We start from the raw sequence: 17,090 nt of genomic DNA on the forward strand, positions 1-17,090 counted from the left end.
TGCTTCCATCCATCTGGGAAGGATGCTGTGGAGATGGAAGTGTTGAGGAGGTTGGTCAGTTCAGGACTGATATGCTGGATCCGAGAATTAAGAGAAGGTGGGGCATGGGTCGGTGGGTGCCCCATAGTGGATGGAGGTTAACGTTGTGGTAGATGTCAGCTATCTTGCTGTGGAAATAGTCAGATAGAGAGTCGCAGAGTTGTTGGGAGGGATGTACCTTGTTTTCTGTGGGAGTCGAGTTGAAGAACTCCTTGATTTTTTTGAAGAGTTCTTTGGTGTGGTTAGCCATGGCACTCATGTGGTCCGTGATGGCTGCTCTTTTGGCCTCCTTCATGCGATAGTGGTAGTCGCTGAGTGCATTCGTGTGCAGCTGTGTCGAAGAGGTACTTTGTGATGTGCCATTGCTTCTCATGTAGAAGACAGTTGTGTTTGGTGGTTCTGAGCTCTGGAGTGTACCAGCGGGCTTGTCTTGATGTGCTCTTGGTTTTTGCCAACTTCAGTGGGGCAACTTTGATTGTGCACTGGCTGATACAAGCGGAGAAGTTGTGGACAGCCTGGCCGAGGTCGGCTGACGTCTCAGGTGGGATGGTGCTGAGAGTCAGCACACAGTGGCTCTCCGTTGCTTTTCCCCAGCTGTGGCAGGGGGCACTGCCACTTTAGCACTTGGTGATGGTGTGCTGGGCATTGGAGATGGTAAAATGGATAATTGTGTGATTGGTCCAGAGCTCTGTGGTGTGGGTATATTTGATTCTGTCACTGGAGGAGAAGATGGTGTGTCCGGAAATGTGGGTGGGTTCAGTGACTAGTTGGGTGAGGCCAATGTTGTTGAGGTTCTCCAGTAGGGATGCGGAGTTGGCATCCCTGGGGTCCTCGATGTGGAAGTTGAGGTCGCCCAGCAGAACGTATTGGAGGGAGTCCATGGCGAGGGGGGCCACAAAGTTGGTGATGGCTCCTGAGAATGCTGGTCAGGGTCCTGGTGGTCTGTATGCAGGGGTACCTCTTATGGGTGTCTTGACGTTGAGGTGTAGTAGGAAGTTAAAGTGCTTCACAAAAGCCATTGGGTCATAGTTTGTGGTGGAGCATTGGATGGATTCCTTGAATATTATGGCGATTTCTCCACCATGCTGGTTGGGGCAGTCCCAGTGTATCATCTTGTATCCCTCGGAAGTGGCGATGTCTGGGTTAGAGGTGGGATTGAGCCATGTCTGGGTGATGAAGACGACGTCTGGAGTGAGTGTGGTGATGGTGTCCCAGATTTCTGTGGCATGTTTGCTGAGGGAGTGAACGTGCACCAGGATGCATTGTATTGGTTCTGGGTTGTTGGTGGTCTTCTGGGAGGTTGTGGTGTTGCGTCCCGTGTGGGTAGGGGGGTCCTGTAATGCATGAGAAGCGGCAGTGGGGACAGGTGAAGGGTCCTTTGCTGGAGCACAGGGAGGACGTGCAGCAGCAGGAGTCTTGGCGTCCAGTGTTGAGCTCCAGGAGTTCTTTGGTGGAGTAGCAGTGGATGGTGTGAGGACCAGGGGTCCTGGCTCTGCATGGTCCAGGTGCAGACGGGCACAGACAGTCTTGCCTTTGGCATGGCCACACTGCTGCGCTGCAGGGAGGGGAGTTGGGTAGGCAGGAGTGGTGCAAAGCAGGAAAAGTGGGCAGAGCGGGAGGCTGGAAGAGAAGGGTGCTTGGGGGGCTGGAAGCTGGGAGAAGGTCTTCTGGCAGCGGGCACTGGAGCATGGAACCAGGGAACCTGGGAAAACATCTGCTGGCAGCGGGCAGGCTCCTAGGGCCTGTGATTCTATAACCAGTGAAGGGGGTATCGATGTTTTGGCCCAATCTCAATTGTAGTCTCATCAGGACCATTAACATCTGTCTAAGGCACCTGGGGCATTGGCAAGTATACGTAGTCACGAAGAACCTCCAGAGGAGCTCACTCCCTCCAGAGGAGCTCACTCCCTCCAGAGGAGCTCACTCCCTCCAGAAATTCATGTTGGTTCAAAATCCATCAAATTTGCCCTCCAGTGGATGCCCCCAGGTGATCCAGGATGCACACTGCCCAACACCACTGCGTCTGCCGTCACATTCAGTAATTCAGCGGTGTAGAGCAGCACATGCTTTCTGCTGTGGTCTGGGCTTTCTACCCTCAGCTGTGCTGAGGTCTGTATCTCGGGCAGAGCAGGGGTCTGTGCTCTCTACCCGTGGCAATGCTGGGGTCTGTACCCCGGGGCAGTGCAGTAGTCTGCCATCTCTACCCTTGGCTATGCTGGGATCTGTACCCCTGGGCAGTGCAAGGGTCTGGGCTCTCTACCCGTGGCTATGCTGGGGTCTGTACCCCGGGGCAGTGCAATGGTCTGGGCTCCCTACCCTTGGCTATGCAGTGCAGTAGTCTGTGCTCTCTACCCTCGGTTATGCTGGGGTCTATATCCCGGGGCAGTGCAGGGGCCTTTTTCCTGTCCCAGTCTGACACTGCATGTTAGGGAGGGCCACTGGAACGATGCGATTGTGCGGCGACGATTTTTGCATATATATACTTTTGCTACATAATGCATAATCTGCCTCATAATCTACAGATTTTAACAAAAAACATTATTGTTTCTAGCTCAAATGGTTCAAAAGTTACTAAAAATGCAGGGACACATGTTGCCGCGTGTTGGAAGACCCTTTGCAGAGCTTGAAAAGTCAACTTTCTGCTTCCCATTGCTAAATGTTGGTGTTAAATTGGTACTAATGGGGTACAACCAATTACCAGACAGGGTTACCAAGTTAAAAAATGACAAAAAAAAATAAGTAATACTATTGCAAAACATGCAGCATAATGGGCCTTCTCTCGCCACATAATTTACTCAGTCTGCCACATAATTAAGCCCTGTCCTGGTGCATAATTCCAGTAGCCCTGATGTTATGGTAATCCATGGCAGTGATTTGGGGTCATATTAACAAGGGCTTTAGCCCCGCTTTTTTGGCTTTAAAAGCCAAAGAAGCAGAGATAAATATATCGCCATATCAACAACAGGGTGCTAATATGCAAAATCGCATGTTAGCACCCTTTTTACACTACGCTTCCCTTTGCATCTCTAATGAGATGCAAAGTGGGCATTCCAGAGCAAAATAATAGCAGAAATGTTGTTAAGCGACATTTCTCCTATTATCAAGCTTCACGCAAGTCAAGTCAAGTCATAAGCTTTTATTTGATTTGAAAGTACAAATCATACAAGCAAACACTAAAAAAAAAACAATTCCTTGTATATATAATGATGCTAAAAATGACTCAAGTTTCACGCAAACCCTGTCAGAGACAAAAAAAGCAGCGCTAACCAGGGTTAACGCTGCTTTTATACGTGTGCTCATTTTCAGACTTAGCCATGTAATCCAATGGGAGGTGAATTACATGGCTAAGTCCACCATGGGCTATCAACAAGGATATCCCTATCCTTGTAGTTTTATCGCTGCATTACCAGCGATAACCTCCCAAAATGCCGCTATCGCTGGATTTTTTATCGCCTCGGCGGTTAGCGTTATTAATAACGTGATACCCAGGCGATATTATCCAGCATTAGCGGGCGTTAACAAAATTAACGCTAAGCGCCCCTAGCGTTAATTTTCCATGTTCCTTGTTAATATGCCCCTAGGTTCCTTGTTGCTTTACATGCATTACTTAACCTTGCATTCCCTAAGAGTGCTAGCTCTTTCCAGGATGTGTGTTTCTGTATTTAATTTCACAGCATATTAGTCTTGGATGCTTCACACTTTGTACTGAGTCTCTTCCAGGTGTTTATAACAGGCTGCAGTTGAGTACTATGGAGCTGAGGCTGCAGGCAGTACAACTGTGCCTCTCTGTTGGTCAAAAAGGTGTTTAGAATACATGATCATTCAATACATACATGGCCCCTCTGCAGAGCACAAACAGCCATGGTCCTGTTTACCAGTTGTGATTTTGTGCAAATGTGTGTGAAGGAGCTACTTATTGGTCAAAACAGCGACAAGGTGAAAGTAGTTTGAGCTACGCCCTTAATTACATAGTCCACGCCCCTTTTAGAGACCCACCCTCTTATTTCTGCCCACTGGGCTGGCGGATAGGGAGGCTGGGGAAGAGGAGAGGTAGATGTAATTGGCAGAATCAAGGTAGAAAAGCTGGTAGGCAGATGAGGTGAAGGGTATTGAATGCAAAAGACAATGATGCAATCCACGTAAAAAAGTAAGAGGCAGGGAGACTGGTCAACTTTAAAATGCAGAGGTCTGTATTAAGGCGTACAATGAATTATGGTGTGCCAGGCAAGCTTCAGCCTTCCCAGTGGTTTGGGGTTTCACCCTCCCCCAAGAATTCTTTGAAAAGAGGCAGATGATAGTATTTGTGGAGCAGTGTCCATAAAAAGTGCTCTAAAGCCACATCTGTGATACATTCTCTCCTGTCTGCACCACTTTCCTGTGCCTCATTCTCATAGAAGAACTGCACTCTTGTCCTTTCCTTTCTTCTTTCTGTAATCCCACTGTCCCATGTGCTCCATTTGACCCTTTCAATCAATACCCTTTCCTGCCTGCAGCATCCTCCCCCAGTAATCCCCTCTCCTTCTTGGTACTGTTCTCTAATCAGCTCTCAAGCTCCTGGTTCACCATCATAACTCCAAGACTATCTTAGCTGCATTGTCTCCTCTCTTCCTAGAGGACACACCAGGAGCAGGCGCCATTTGCATGCGGGTCTTAATGTTTAGATTACGGATAAATCCGGTGAACATTCTTTGCACAACTATTTCTGCCACACCTGGCTGAAAATGACCCTGATCAAAGAGGATGCTAAAAGTCATCTCCATCTGGACTCCAAGCCTTTTGTCAACATTAAACAGTGGAACCACCCAGGAATGTGACATTTCAGCTTACTGTGGAACGCAGGTTTATTTAGGGGATGAAACGTGTTTAAATTTTAATTGCAATGGTCAGCAGGTCACAAGCTTTCGTTGGCGATCAATAAAATATATTTACTGAGCTTACTACTAGTAAATTAAGAGCTTTACCAAAAAGTTATTGCTCGATTTACTTTACTTTGCATTTGAAGTATTCCTACCCCTTGAAATGTGTTCCTACGCAATGGTAGACATCGCAACTTCAAAATAGTTCCATCAAATTATTATATGTCTGATTTACACCGAGGGGGCTCTCTGTTTTGAGCAAAACATACATTTATGCTCAAACTTTGAAATAGGAAATACGGCAGCACATAAGGTACGTGAGAGAATCCTGCCAACACACCACACAAATCCATTGTCCTGGCTTTTAAAATAAACTCACTGTACAATCATGGTTGCCACTTGGAGAATGCATCTTTGTTTATACGTGCAGTCAGGCTACATTGGCAGAGTCAGCAAAACAATTTGGGTTCATTTTCCAGCATCTTCTATTTTTTTCAGAACATATTAACCATGTTTCATCCTCTTGCCTTTACTACATCCATAAGCAACAGAAAATCATTCCTTTTCTGCCCTCTCACTACCGTGAGGCTGTTGTACTGTCAATTATTTTCTCACTTGGGGCCCGATGTAGGTAATCCCAGATTACTGATTCTTAAATACCGAATCATACCGATTCAGTATTGAGGAACTAGCAATCGAGATGTGGGTATTTTTACCGAATTCAATACCGAATCGGTAAGTTTCGGTATTTATCAATTCGGTAATTACCGAATCGGTATGTGCCATTGATTGCTATGGGCCTTGAAGCCCATAGGAATCTATGGCAAATACCGATTCAGTATTTTACAGAATCTGTAAAATACCGAATTGCCAAGGGGGACAGGGTATCACTTTGACACCCTGTTGCACCCCTGTTTCTGGCTTGTGTGCCATGTGACACACATACATGCTCTTAGGCACATACATGCCCTAAGGGCATGTGTTTGTGTCACATGGCACAGGTGTACATGCACAGATGTGCATGTACACAGGAATTCTTAATTTACCACCCAATAGTATTGGGTGGTAAATTAAGAATTCCTAAGGGCCTGCGGCACTGAAAACTGTGCCACCTACATATGTATTTACAGAATCGGTATATTTACCGATTCGGAAAAATACCAAAGTGGAAAAATTTACCGATTCTGTAAATTCCGAGCCACCTACATGTCAAAAGCCAAATACCGGTTGGTAACGGCCGAAATCGGCCATTACCGACCGGTATTGGGCGACCTACATCGGGCCCTAGGTCATGCAATTGCCCTCCTTCTTGGGCTTCCTGCTTTTTTGCGTTCAGTGCCCTTCATATCATTCAGTACCGTGCTAGGCTCCTCCTCTAAGTCTGCTGCATCGCAATCCCATCTCTTCTCGCCTTTCTGCTGTCTGCTGGGATTTTGGTCCGAAACCCTCTGTCTGCTAGGCACTATCCATTTGTCGTTGTGCATTGCATAAGAAGGCTTTTCTCTTTCTACAGCACTCCTTACGCTCATTCCAGAAGCCCAGACTCTGTGCCGACCAATCTCCTGTGCCATCCTAAAATTTAGATTGCCCTGATTGGAGGCAGATCCTCCTCCTTTCTGCAGGACCGGAACTCTCTCCCTCTTGAGCTTTGGTGTAAATCTAGTCTTTTGGAAAAACACTTAAAGCTGTTCTTTCCCCACATTAGTAACGTCCGCACCTCTCCTTTGGAGCTCTCTTAGTGCCAGAATGCCTGGTTTGCATACCATTGTCATTCATCCCGATCAATAGAACAATAACCGAGTTTAATTCATTTAACAAGATAATAGAGAATTAATATCTATATACATATTTTATTAGGATTATTAATGCTATTTTAACCATTTTACTGATATCCAAACTCTGTAAGTAGCAGTTTAATGAACGGCATAAAAATAATTTCCAATTGATATTACTTCCTATGATGTCACTTCCTGTGAGGTTAAATCGTATGCAAATTATTGGGGCCTCGCATGTTCCTATTCTGCCCGGTGCCCCACATATCCTAGGATCAGCCCTGGCCTCAGCTACGCTGGGGTCTGTCCCGGGGCAGTGCAATGGTCTGGGCTCTCTACCCACGGCTATGCTGGGGTCTGTCCCAGGGCAGTGCAGTGGTCTGGGCTCTCTACCTTCTGCTATGCTGGGGTCTGTCCCGGGGCAGTGGTGTGGTCTGGGCTCTCTACCCTCGGCTATGCTGGGATCTGTACCCCAGGGCAGTGCAGTGGTCGGGTTCTCTACCCTCTACTATGCTGGGGTCTGTCCTGGGGCATTGCAGGGGTCTGGGCTCTCTACCCTCGGCTATGCTGGGGTCTGTCCTGGGGCAGTGCAGTTGTCGGGTTCTCTACCCTCAGATAGGCTGGGGTCTGTACCGCAGGGCAGTGCAGTGGTCGGGTTCTCTACCCTCTACTATGCTGGGGTCTGTCCTGGGGCATTGCAGGGGTCTGGGCTCTCTACCCTCGGCTATGCTGGGGTCTGTCCTGGGACAGTGCAGTTGTCGGGTTCTCTACCCTCAGATAGGCTGGGGTCTGTACCCCAGGGCAGTGCAGTGGTCGGGTTCTCTACCCTCTACTATGCTGGGGTCTGTCCTGGGGCATTGCAGGGGTCTGGGCTCTCTACCCTCGGCTATGCTGGGGTCTATACCCCGGGGCATTGCAGGGGTCTGGGCTCGCTACCCTCGGCTATGCTGGGGTCTATACCCCGGGGCATTGCAGGGGTCTGGGCTCTCTACCCTCGGCTATGCTGGGATCTGTACCCCAGGGCAGTGTAGTTGTCGGGTTCTCTACCCTCAGATAGGCTGGGGTCTGTACCCCAGGGCAGTGCAGTGGTCTGGGCTCTCTGGCCCTTGGCTATGCTGGGGTCTGTCCTGGGGCAGTGCTGGGGTCTCGTGCTGGGGTCTGTGCACTGTACCTCTGGGAGCTGATTGGTTGTTCGTGTATGATGTCCGTTATTAACTCCATATTACCTTTTCACCCCACAGCTTCTGTCCGAGAGTCAGATCACCACGGCTCACCTGGTCAGCTCGGTCAGCGATGTCTTGGACAGTGTGAACAAGGAGCGGGGGGTGACCCGACCCCGACTGAAGGCAGATCTGCAGAGGGCCCCCGCCAAGGGGGTGCGGCCACGAGGATGCCCCAACGGTGAGGCATGGTGCCAGTCTGCAATCCCCCCTCCCCATCACCAATATGAGGGAACCCCGGTGCAGGTTGGATGTGGGGGGGACCGTATATCCTGTGTCAGAGCGGACACACCACGCACAGCATAGCCCCGGAGTGGGTTCCTCTGGGGCTCGCCCACTGTCTGTGTATGTTTGGAGGGTGGTCATCTGTGGGTATCCCTGATCCTGGGGCAGGTGGGATGTGGGGGTACCAGATATCCTGTGGGTAAGTGTGGACTGCATCTAACACGCATGCACACCATACGTCAGAAAGTGGTTTGTCCGGGACTCACCCACTGCCTGGTTCTGTGTGTGTGTGTGGGGCAGGGTCGGATTGGTAAGGCGGGCACTTGGGCAATGGCAGAGGGGCCGGTATTAAAGCTCTAGCTGTGGGCTGTGTTTTTGGGGTCCTGGGGGCCGATTTGGGCTGTGTCTGATGTGTTCAGATGTAGCCAGCGGCCCAGTGGGACCCTGAGTGGTCTTTCTGGAGGCAGATGGGTGTCCATTACCTCCTTTAATCAACGGGGAGAGGTGTCCCTCCTTTCTCTCTGACACCGGGCAGGCCCATTAATGTGTGCATACTGAGCAGGGGCAGGGGGCCTGAGCAGAAGTGGCCTCGCCTGTTTTCAGGTGTTCATAAAACTTCTCTGAGGCAGGGTTTCGAGGAAAGGCAATTTTTAATCCCAATCCAACCCTGGGGGGTGGGGCATCTGTTGGGTCCCCGGGACAGTTAGGAGAGAGCAGGTGGCATCTGACACACAGGGGTGTAGCTTCAGGGGGGTGTTTGGGATGTTTTTTAAGTTCAAGAAAAAGTTTATTGAAAAGATTAATATGATCATAAAAACATTTCTTCGTATGTGCAGTTACTTGTTAAGACATAAATACATGAAGGTGTAATAAAGAATAATAATGATATATAATATTCATTAAAATAGTAAAGGAATAATATAAAAGATGATATGAATACAATCAAAGGTTCACATAAATCATAAATAACAGTACATGTCAAAAATACACAATAAAAAAATCAGAAAATGATAAATTAAAAATATTTAGGTGTTTGGGATGTTACACTGCCCTAAAATGTGTATTTTCTAGTAACTAGTTGGGTACAAGTGCTTTTAGCTGGGCATGGTAAAGTGCCTGTAGGCCTACACCTGGAATTTTCACATTCCCACACTGACAAACACACACACGCACACACACACACACACACACACACGCACACACACACACACACACGCACACACACACACACACACACACGCACACACACACACACACACTCTCCTCTCCCTGTTTTGAAGGCCTATAAAATGTTGATTAGTTTTGGAAAATATTTTTGGCGCCCCTAAAAAGTTGCCCCTCCCCCTCCTTCCATCGCCCATTAAGCCCCCTCATGTTCTGCTCCTCATATAATGTTTAACAAGATAACCCTGCGTGAAATCTGAAGCCCCCCTTTACCCTCTGCAATTTTATTGACCAAGCTACCCCCTGCCGACACAACATGCAGCACAGACCAGAGGTGGGTTTGACTGGGGCTCGCCCACTGCCTGCGTCTATTGGAAGAGGGTTATCTGTGGGTACCCCCAGTGCTTTAATCCCTTGGGCCCGGCCGCGGTTCTGCGCCTGTGCGGCACATTCCGATTGCGGGTGCGGTCATGACGGCCGGGAGCCGTCATCAGCACACGAGCACTGTGTGCCATGACGGCTCCCAGCCGTCATCAGCATAGAAGGGGTTAAATGGGAAAAATAAGTGCAGGTACTCATTAAATTAAACTAGGGGCGTGGCTAGTGGGCGGGGCTTGGGGCGGGGCAAAACATGGTGATGGACCTTTCTATTGAGTATTCATTTTGCCCTTACATTTCCGTTGATAGTAGTTTTAAGCTTCCCATACCTGCAGATTGACATCTGGAGAATGCTAATAGAGGGTGGTGTGAAGATCTGCTGGGAACAGGCCCTAAATCATAATAGAAGGAGCGTTTAAATGTATGCAAACCATTAACAGCACTATTCAGGGGAAAATTCCGTGTGCATAGGAACAGGACTTTAGAATAGCAGCATTAATAATGGGCTCTACACCAGTTGCAGGACATATCAACACATGTGAATAATGTTTCAATATAACAAAACGTGTTAACTCATTACACAAAATAAAGGCCAAACACAATATCTAAATCTTTCTTGGTTTTGCGATATTTGCAGCTGCTTCCTATTATACTGTTCTTACTTGGATGCATTTGGCACAATACCTATATATTCTGGAGTGCACACACACACTTTCACACAGAAACATGCACACAGACAAGCATTCCACGCATTTCTTTGAAACCACCTCCTGAGTGTCCCTGTTCGCTTCCTGTGTGAGCTCCACACGCACGCACGCACGCACACAGATACTCTCCGTTGAGGTTATTCCTGTATTACTTCAAAGCATGGACAGTGTGAATGTGATTGACAGAGCAGGGCCTGGATGGGCCAGGTCTATCAAGCACAGCAGGACGGTGACATTTTCAACACCAGGGCATCCCTTGCATGATGCAAATGAGCCGCGGCTGAATGGTGCAGCAGGGACTCAGCTAAGAGCTAGGAAGGCGCTTTGGCTGTTAGGATGCCGTACAGATCAGCTCCGCTACGATACCCTCGGGCCCAGCAGCACGAGCATCAGCGACCTTCCCTTCATGAGTACCGGTACTCTCCTTGGCAGTGGAGAAGTGCCGGTACTCAGCTCTCTAAAAATGAGAAGTGCCGGTACTCAGATCGGTAAAAATAAGGAGTGCCAGTACTCAGTACTGGTGAGCACCGGCCCATTTAAAGCACTGGGTACCCCTGGGGGCAGGAGGAATGTGGGGGCTGGCACATCCTGCCGTAGAGGGCAGTCTGTCTCCAACACACTATGCACTGCATATTCCAGGGGTGGGGTCGTCTGGGGCTAGCACACTACCTGTGGCTACTGTGAGGGGGCTTGTCTGTGGATACCCCTGGGGCAGGTGGAATGTGGGGGGCAGCATATCCTGCAGGCAGGGTTGGATTGGGATCAAAAATCGGCCCGGGCACACCAAAAAAAAGTGGCCCACATTTGAGGATTGCCATTCCTTAAAACACTGCTTCAACATACTTTTATGAAAAGAAAGTGGGCGGGGCAGGTTTTATTAACTTCACTTAGAAAAAAAATGCACAGTTTAGTTCACACTGCTAAGCCACACATGAATGCAAGTGAGGCCACCTCTGCTCAGGCCCCCTACCCCCGCTCAATCAGCATACATTAATGGGCCGGCCCAGCGAGTGAAAGGGAGTGACACCTCTGCCCATTTGCCTCTAGAAAGGCCACTCGGGCACCTACTGGGCCACTGGCAGCATACTAACAGCACAGACAGCCCCCAGGCTGTCCCCAGGCTGCCCAAAAACGCAGCCCACAACTAGAACTTGGCTACCGGCCCTTTGGCAATTTCACGAGCGCCCGTGCTACCAATCCCACCCTGAGCATAGGCCAGAGGGTAAGTTAGACGTAGGTTCGTCTACAACTCACCCACCTACTGGTTCTATGTGTGTGTGAGCGGGGGGTGGGTGTTTGTGTATGAGGTGTGTGTGTGTGTGTGTATGTGTGTGTCTATGCATGAGGTGGAGTGTGTACATGTGAATTATGTGTGTCACGTGCGTGCTGTGTGTGTGTCACTGACCTGGTGCACACATTCGGCAGTCACATGCCTGGATCACACAGCCGCCAGTCCCTGTCATGGTGCACACATCCAGCAGTCACTGGCTGGTGCACACATCCGGCAGCCAGAGGCCTGGTGCATACATCCGGCAGTCACTGGCCTGGTCCACAAAGCCAGCAGTTACTGGCCTCCCATGAGGATATGCTGCAAACAGCCGGCAGTCACCTGCCTGTGCATACATCCGGCAGTCACTGGCCTGGTGCACACAGCCGGCAGTCACTGGCCTGGTCCACACATCCGGCAGTCACTGGCCAGGTGCACACAGCTGGCAGTCACTGGCCTAGTGCACACAGCCGGCAGTCACTGGCCTGGTCCACACAGCCGGCAGTCACTGGCCTGGTGCACACAGCCGGCAGTCACTGCCATGGTGCACACATCCAGCAGTCACTGGCTGGTGCACACATCCGGCAGCCAGTGGCCTGGTGCATACATCCGGCAGTCGCTGGCCTGGTGCACACAGCCGGCAGTCACTGGCCTGGTCCACACAGCCAGCAGTTACTGGCCTCCCTCGAGGATATGCTGCAAACAGCCGGCAGTCACCTGCCTGTGCATACATCGGGCAGTCACTGGCCTTGTCCACACACCTGGCAGTCACTGGCCTGGTGCACACAGCCGGCAGTCACTGGCCTGGTCCACACAGCCGGCAGTCACTGGCCTGGTGCACACAGCCGGCAGTCACTGGCTGGTGCACACAGCCGGCAGTCACTGGCCTGGTGCATACATCCGGCAGTCACTGGCTGGTGCACACATCTGGCAGCCACTGGCCTGGTACACACAGCCAGCAGTTACTGGCCTCCCTCGAGGATATGCTTCACACAGTCTGCAGTCACTAGCTGGTGCACACATCAGGCGGTCAATGGCCTGGTGCACACAGGCAACCTTCACTGGCCTGGTGCACACTGCCGACAGTCACTGGCTTGACTCGAGGATAGGCTACACACAGCAGACGGTCACTGGCCTGGTGCACACATCCGGCAGTCACTGGCTGGTGCACACATCTGGCAGCCACTGGCCTGGTGCACACATCTGGCAGCCACTGGCCTTGTGCACACAGTCAGCAGTTACTGGCCTCCCTCGAGGATATGCTTCACACAGTCGGCAGTCACTGGCTGGTGCACACATAAGGCAGTCAATGCTCTGGTGCACACAGCCGGCAGTCAATGGCCTGGTGCACACAGCCGGCAGTCACTGGCCTGGTGCACACAGCCGGCAGTCACTGGCCTCCCTCGAGGATATGCTTCACACAGCCGGCAGTCACTGGCTGGTGCACACAGGCAGCCTTCACTGGCCTGGTGCACACATTCAGCAGTCACTGACCTGGTGCACACAGGCAGCCTTCACTGGCCTGGTGCACTCTGCCGACAGTCACTGGCCTGACTCGAGGATAGGCTACACACATCAGGCGGTCACTGGCCTGGTGCACACATTCGGCAGTCACTGGCCTGGTGCACACAGCTGGCAGTCACTGGCCTCCCTTGAGGATACGTTGCACACAGCTGACCACCACTGGCCTGGTGCACACATCCGGCAGTCATAAAAGGCTTAGCAAGAATTATACCATACCGCGGACTTCAACACTACCTAAGAAGCTAGTGACGTGACAGAGCCAGGGAACTCCTGCATCCTCTGTTATTTTGTCACTTTCTTCTCCTTCCGCATTTTCTCCTCTCTTCCCTCCTGTTGCATTGCACCTTCCTCACTATGTCCCCCAGCTGCTAGTCTCCTACAACCCCGCCCTCCTCCTGCTCAGCTCTCCCCTTATCTCGCCTCCCTGCCCCTTGCTGTCCAGCACTCCCCCTAATGCTACTCTAAGGTCACTGCAGCATGACCGTGCAGCGAGTGCACAGTGGGCGTGCTGCAGGTGCACCGAAGGCACCTGGACTGCTCCCAGCACCACAGACCCTGGTCGTAGGACCATCCACCCCTACAACACCATCACCCTCTACGTCCTCAACACCGGACACCACACCTAAGCTAAGCTAAGACTCCTGAGGCGGAAGCCGGGAGAGGTCGCACATTGTTATTTGCACTACCTTTTAAAACGTACTTGTTTATTTTAATCTTGTGATAACTTGTAAAAGCACCGCGCACTTCAGGGCATGGTAGAGCGGACCTAGCGCTCACGTGACCCCCAGCACCGGCTGCCTTCGTCGCTGGACACGCCCACCTTGAGGCCACACCCACTTCCCGCCCTTAAAAGCGCTGATACGCTAGCGCTTGGGCTGAAGGTAAGACTCCTGAGGCGGAAGCCGGGAGAGGTCGCACATTGTTATTTGCACTACCTTTTAAAACTTACTTGTTTATTTTAATCTTGTGATAACTTGTAAAAGCACCGCGAACTTCAGGGCACGGTAGAGCGGACCTAGCGCTCACGTGACCCCCAGCACCAGCTGCCTTCGCCGCTGGACACGCCCACCTTGAGGCCACGCCCACTTCCTGCCCTACGGCCCCTACAAAACATGTGTAACTTTAGAACGCGCAGCGGGCGAGCGCAGCGGGCGCGCCGTTTGCGCGCCGAAGGCGCGCCTAAGGCAAGCCCGTCTGCGCCCGTCCGCGACCAGACGGGACCCGGGGCCACAAACCTTGGCTCTCACTCCACCCAGAGCAGAACCTATAGCTCGGCGGCCTTATACAGCATAGGTAGGATTGCCACTTTCCAGTGCTCCCACATCTTTGCTCCGTTAGAGCTACCCGCCCGATGTTCGGGGTGCAAGCACTCCTTCCGTAAATCCCCGTCGGCCGCGGCACAAACGTACCGTATGTTCGCGCTAAACTGCCGCTCCTTACCTAAACATAGCACACAGATTGCCATCCTGCTCGAGGAGCAAAAGCCAGACGCGGTTTTCCTGACAGAAACATGGCTTACTGCTCATTCTGAGCCAGACATAGTTCAAGCCTTACCCACAGGCTACCATATCCTCAGAGTGGATAGACCGGTAGGGAGAGGCGGAGGTCTGGCGATCATTCTGAAGAACCAGTACCGAGGCCGCACCTCAGCAGAAACTATCCCTGAATGCGAGAGCGTAGCATTCTGCATAGAGTTTGACACTAACAACACTTTCTCTGGCACCTTGATCTACCGCCCCCCTGAGCCTGTAAAAGTGTTCCACAGGTCTCTTCCAGAAATCATAGCGGAAAGAATTCTTTCTCCCGCTAATCACACGATCCTAGGGGACCTCAATCTCCATTTTAACTCCCCCTCAGATCACATTGCTCAGGAATTACTAGATGATCTGGAAGCTCTCCAAATGTCCCAACTGGTTGCAGCCCCGACCCATGAAAAGGGCAATTTACTTGACCCCATATTCAGTAACTGCCTGGAGCTAACTGCTGATCAACCTACCCCCCTCACATGGTCGGACCATTTCCTGGTCCCGTTCACCTGGGTCAAACACAAAACCCCCCAGCTACCTCCCCAGGTCACCACCAGGAGGAACTGGTCTAAACTCCCACTGGAGTCCTGGCTGCATAACCTAGACTCCACTCGCCCGTCACTTTGCCTAGACCCCAATGTGGCTAACGCCTACTACGAAAAGTGGATCACCCACTCGCTAGACTCGATCCTCCCGTTTCGCAGATCCTCCTCGAAGAGACTACAGAAATCTGCCCCCTGGTTCTCTGACTCTCTAAGACAGTTAAAACGCCTCTGCAGGCAACGAGAGAGAGCCTGGCGTTTAGATTTCCTCCCAGATAAAAAGCTTCCTACAAAGAGGCGATCAAAGCCTACAAAGAAGCGATCAGAACGGCTCAGGCAACCTATTATTCTGAGAAAATACTAGAAGCAAAATCTAAACCCAAAGAAATTTTCCAGATTATAAAGCACTGTTCCATTGCCAATACGGCACCCCCACCCAACAAAACCCAGGATCAATGCAACGAGCTTGCGGATTTTTTCCACAACAAAGTTACAAAAATTTACTCCACTTTCCCTACTTCTCCCGCTACTTCCCCTAGAGGCCAAAAAGGTGGCGGTACAAGGTCTCATCCAGTCTCGTCTGGACTCGAACAATGCCCTATACGTGGGGGCACCTGAGATGACCCTCCGAAAACTGCAGGTCGTTCAAAACTGTGCAGCACGCACCTTGCTGAAAATCTCGCGCACCCACTCAGCCAGACCTGCTCTAAAAAGTCTCCACTGGCTGCCAGTGAGGCAGAGAGTGACCTTTAAGGCGCTGTGCTTGGCGCACCGCGTCTTTTGGAAAAAGGCCCCAGCCATTAACACCGATCTTATCATCCCTTACCACCCTAACAGAAACCTTCGGTCGACGGAGGCGTTCCTCGCTGTTGTTCCCAGAGTGAAGCGAGCCAGGTCTGGGGGTAGGCTGTACTCTTTGAACACCGCCAGGCTCTGGAATGCTCTCCCCCTCTCACTCCGATCCAACCCAGACCTCCTCTCATTCCGTAAAAACTTGAAGACACTGCTGTTTGCCAAATCCGACAACCCCTAGCTCCCCTCCAGTCTCTTCCTGCTTCAACTCAGCGCTTGGACGCCTACGGGCAGCAACCGCGCTCAACAAGTTTTTTTACAATTTTTTTACAATTGCCTGCCGCCAGGCATCGCAGATGGACACCCAGAGTCCCTTCTCCTGCAGACACTGCTGGTGCAACTTCACCTGCCACTGCACACCAGCCCCCACCCACTACACGACCAACACATCCCAGCCCAGACTCTCTCAGCTGTATCCTGCTCAACACACGCTCCCTGCACAAACACGCCGTGGAGATCTGGGACCTACTCGACTCAGGTCACCCCATCATCGCCTTCCTCACAGAAACCTGGGTGAACTCCACATCTTAACCAGACATCACCATGGCCATCACGGACAGCTACAAGGTCATTTACATGGTCTGCATCAACAAAATGGGTAGAGATATTGTCGCAGTGCACAAAAGCTCCTCCAACACACCACCCACTCAGACGACCACATGAACAACATGGAGAACCTCCACTTCCAGGTTCAGACCAACCCGAACAACACCCTCTGCGCTACCCTCATCTACAGACCTCCTGGACCTGTCCAACCTTCATTGCACTCCATGCTCCTGCCTCTTCTTACTACATCCTACTCAACTTTCATCTGGATAACTCTACAACAAGAACACAACGTCCCTGCCGGGAAAACTCACCGCTGTTGGACTAAGACAACGGGTCACCTCTCAAACCCGCTCAGCAGGACACACGCTTGACCCCGTCTTCTCCACCAGCGATAAAGTCTCCTTCAGCCACACCTCCAAGCTACCTTGAACCGACCACCGCTGCATCCACTTCTCCTTCGCCAAACCCA

General features: G+C 51.1%; 1 protein-coding gene across 2 annotated transcripts in view; it reads left to right on the forward strand.

Moving 5' to 3' along the window:
• The window catches only part of FIBCD1 (fibrinogen C domain containing 1), a 953,795-nt gene that overhangs the window by 464,945 nt on the left and 471,760 nt on the right, over positions 1-17,090 (forward strand). For both annotated transcript variants that reach the window (XM_086924803.1, XM_086924804.1), the window contains one exon: positions 7,909-8,068. In XM_086924803.1, the coding sequence (XP_086780929.1) occupies positions 7,909-8,068 (160 nt within the window). The remainder of the gene's footprint in view (positions 1-7,908; positions 8,069-17,090) is intronic.

Source organism: Lissotriton vulgaris, chromosome 5 (assembly GCF_964263255.1).
Source record: "Lissotriton vulgaris chromosome 5, aLisVul1.2, whole genome shotgun sequence".
Taxonomy (NCBI): Eukaryota; Metazoa; Chordata; class Amphibia; order Caudata; family Salamandridae; genus Lissotriton; species Lissotriton vulgaris.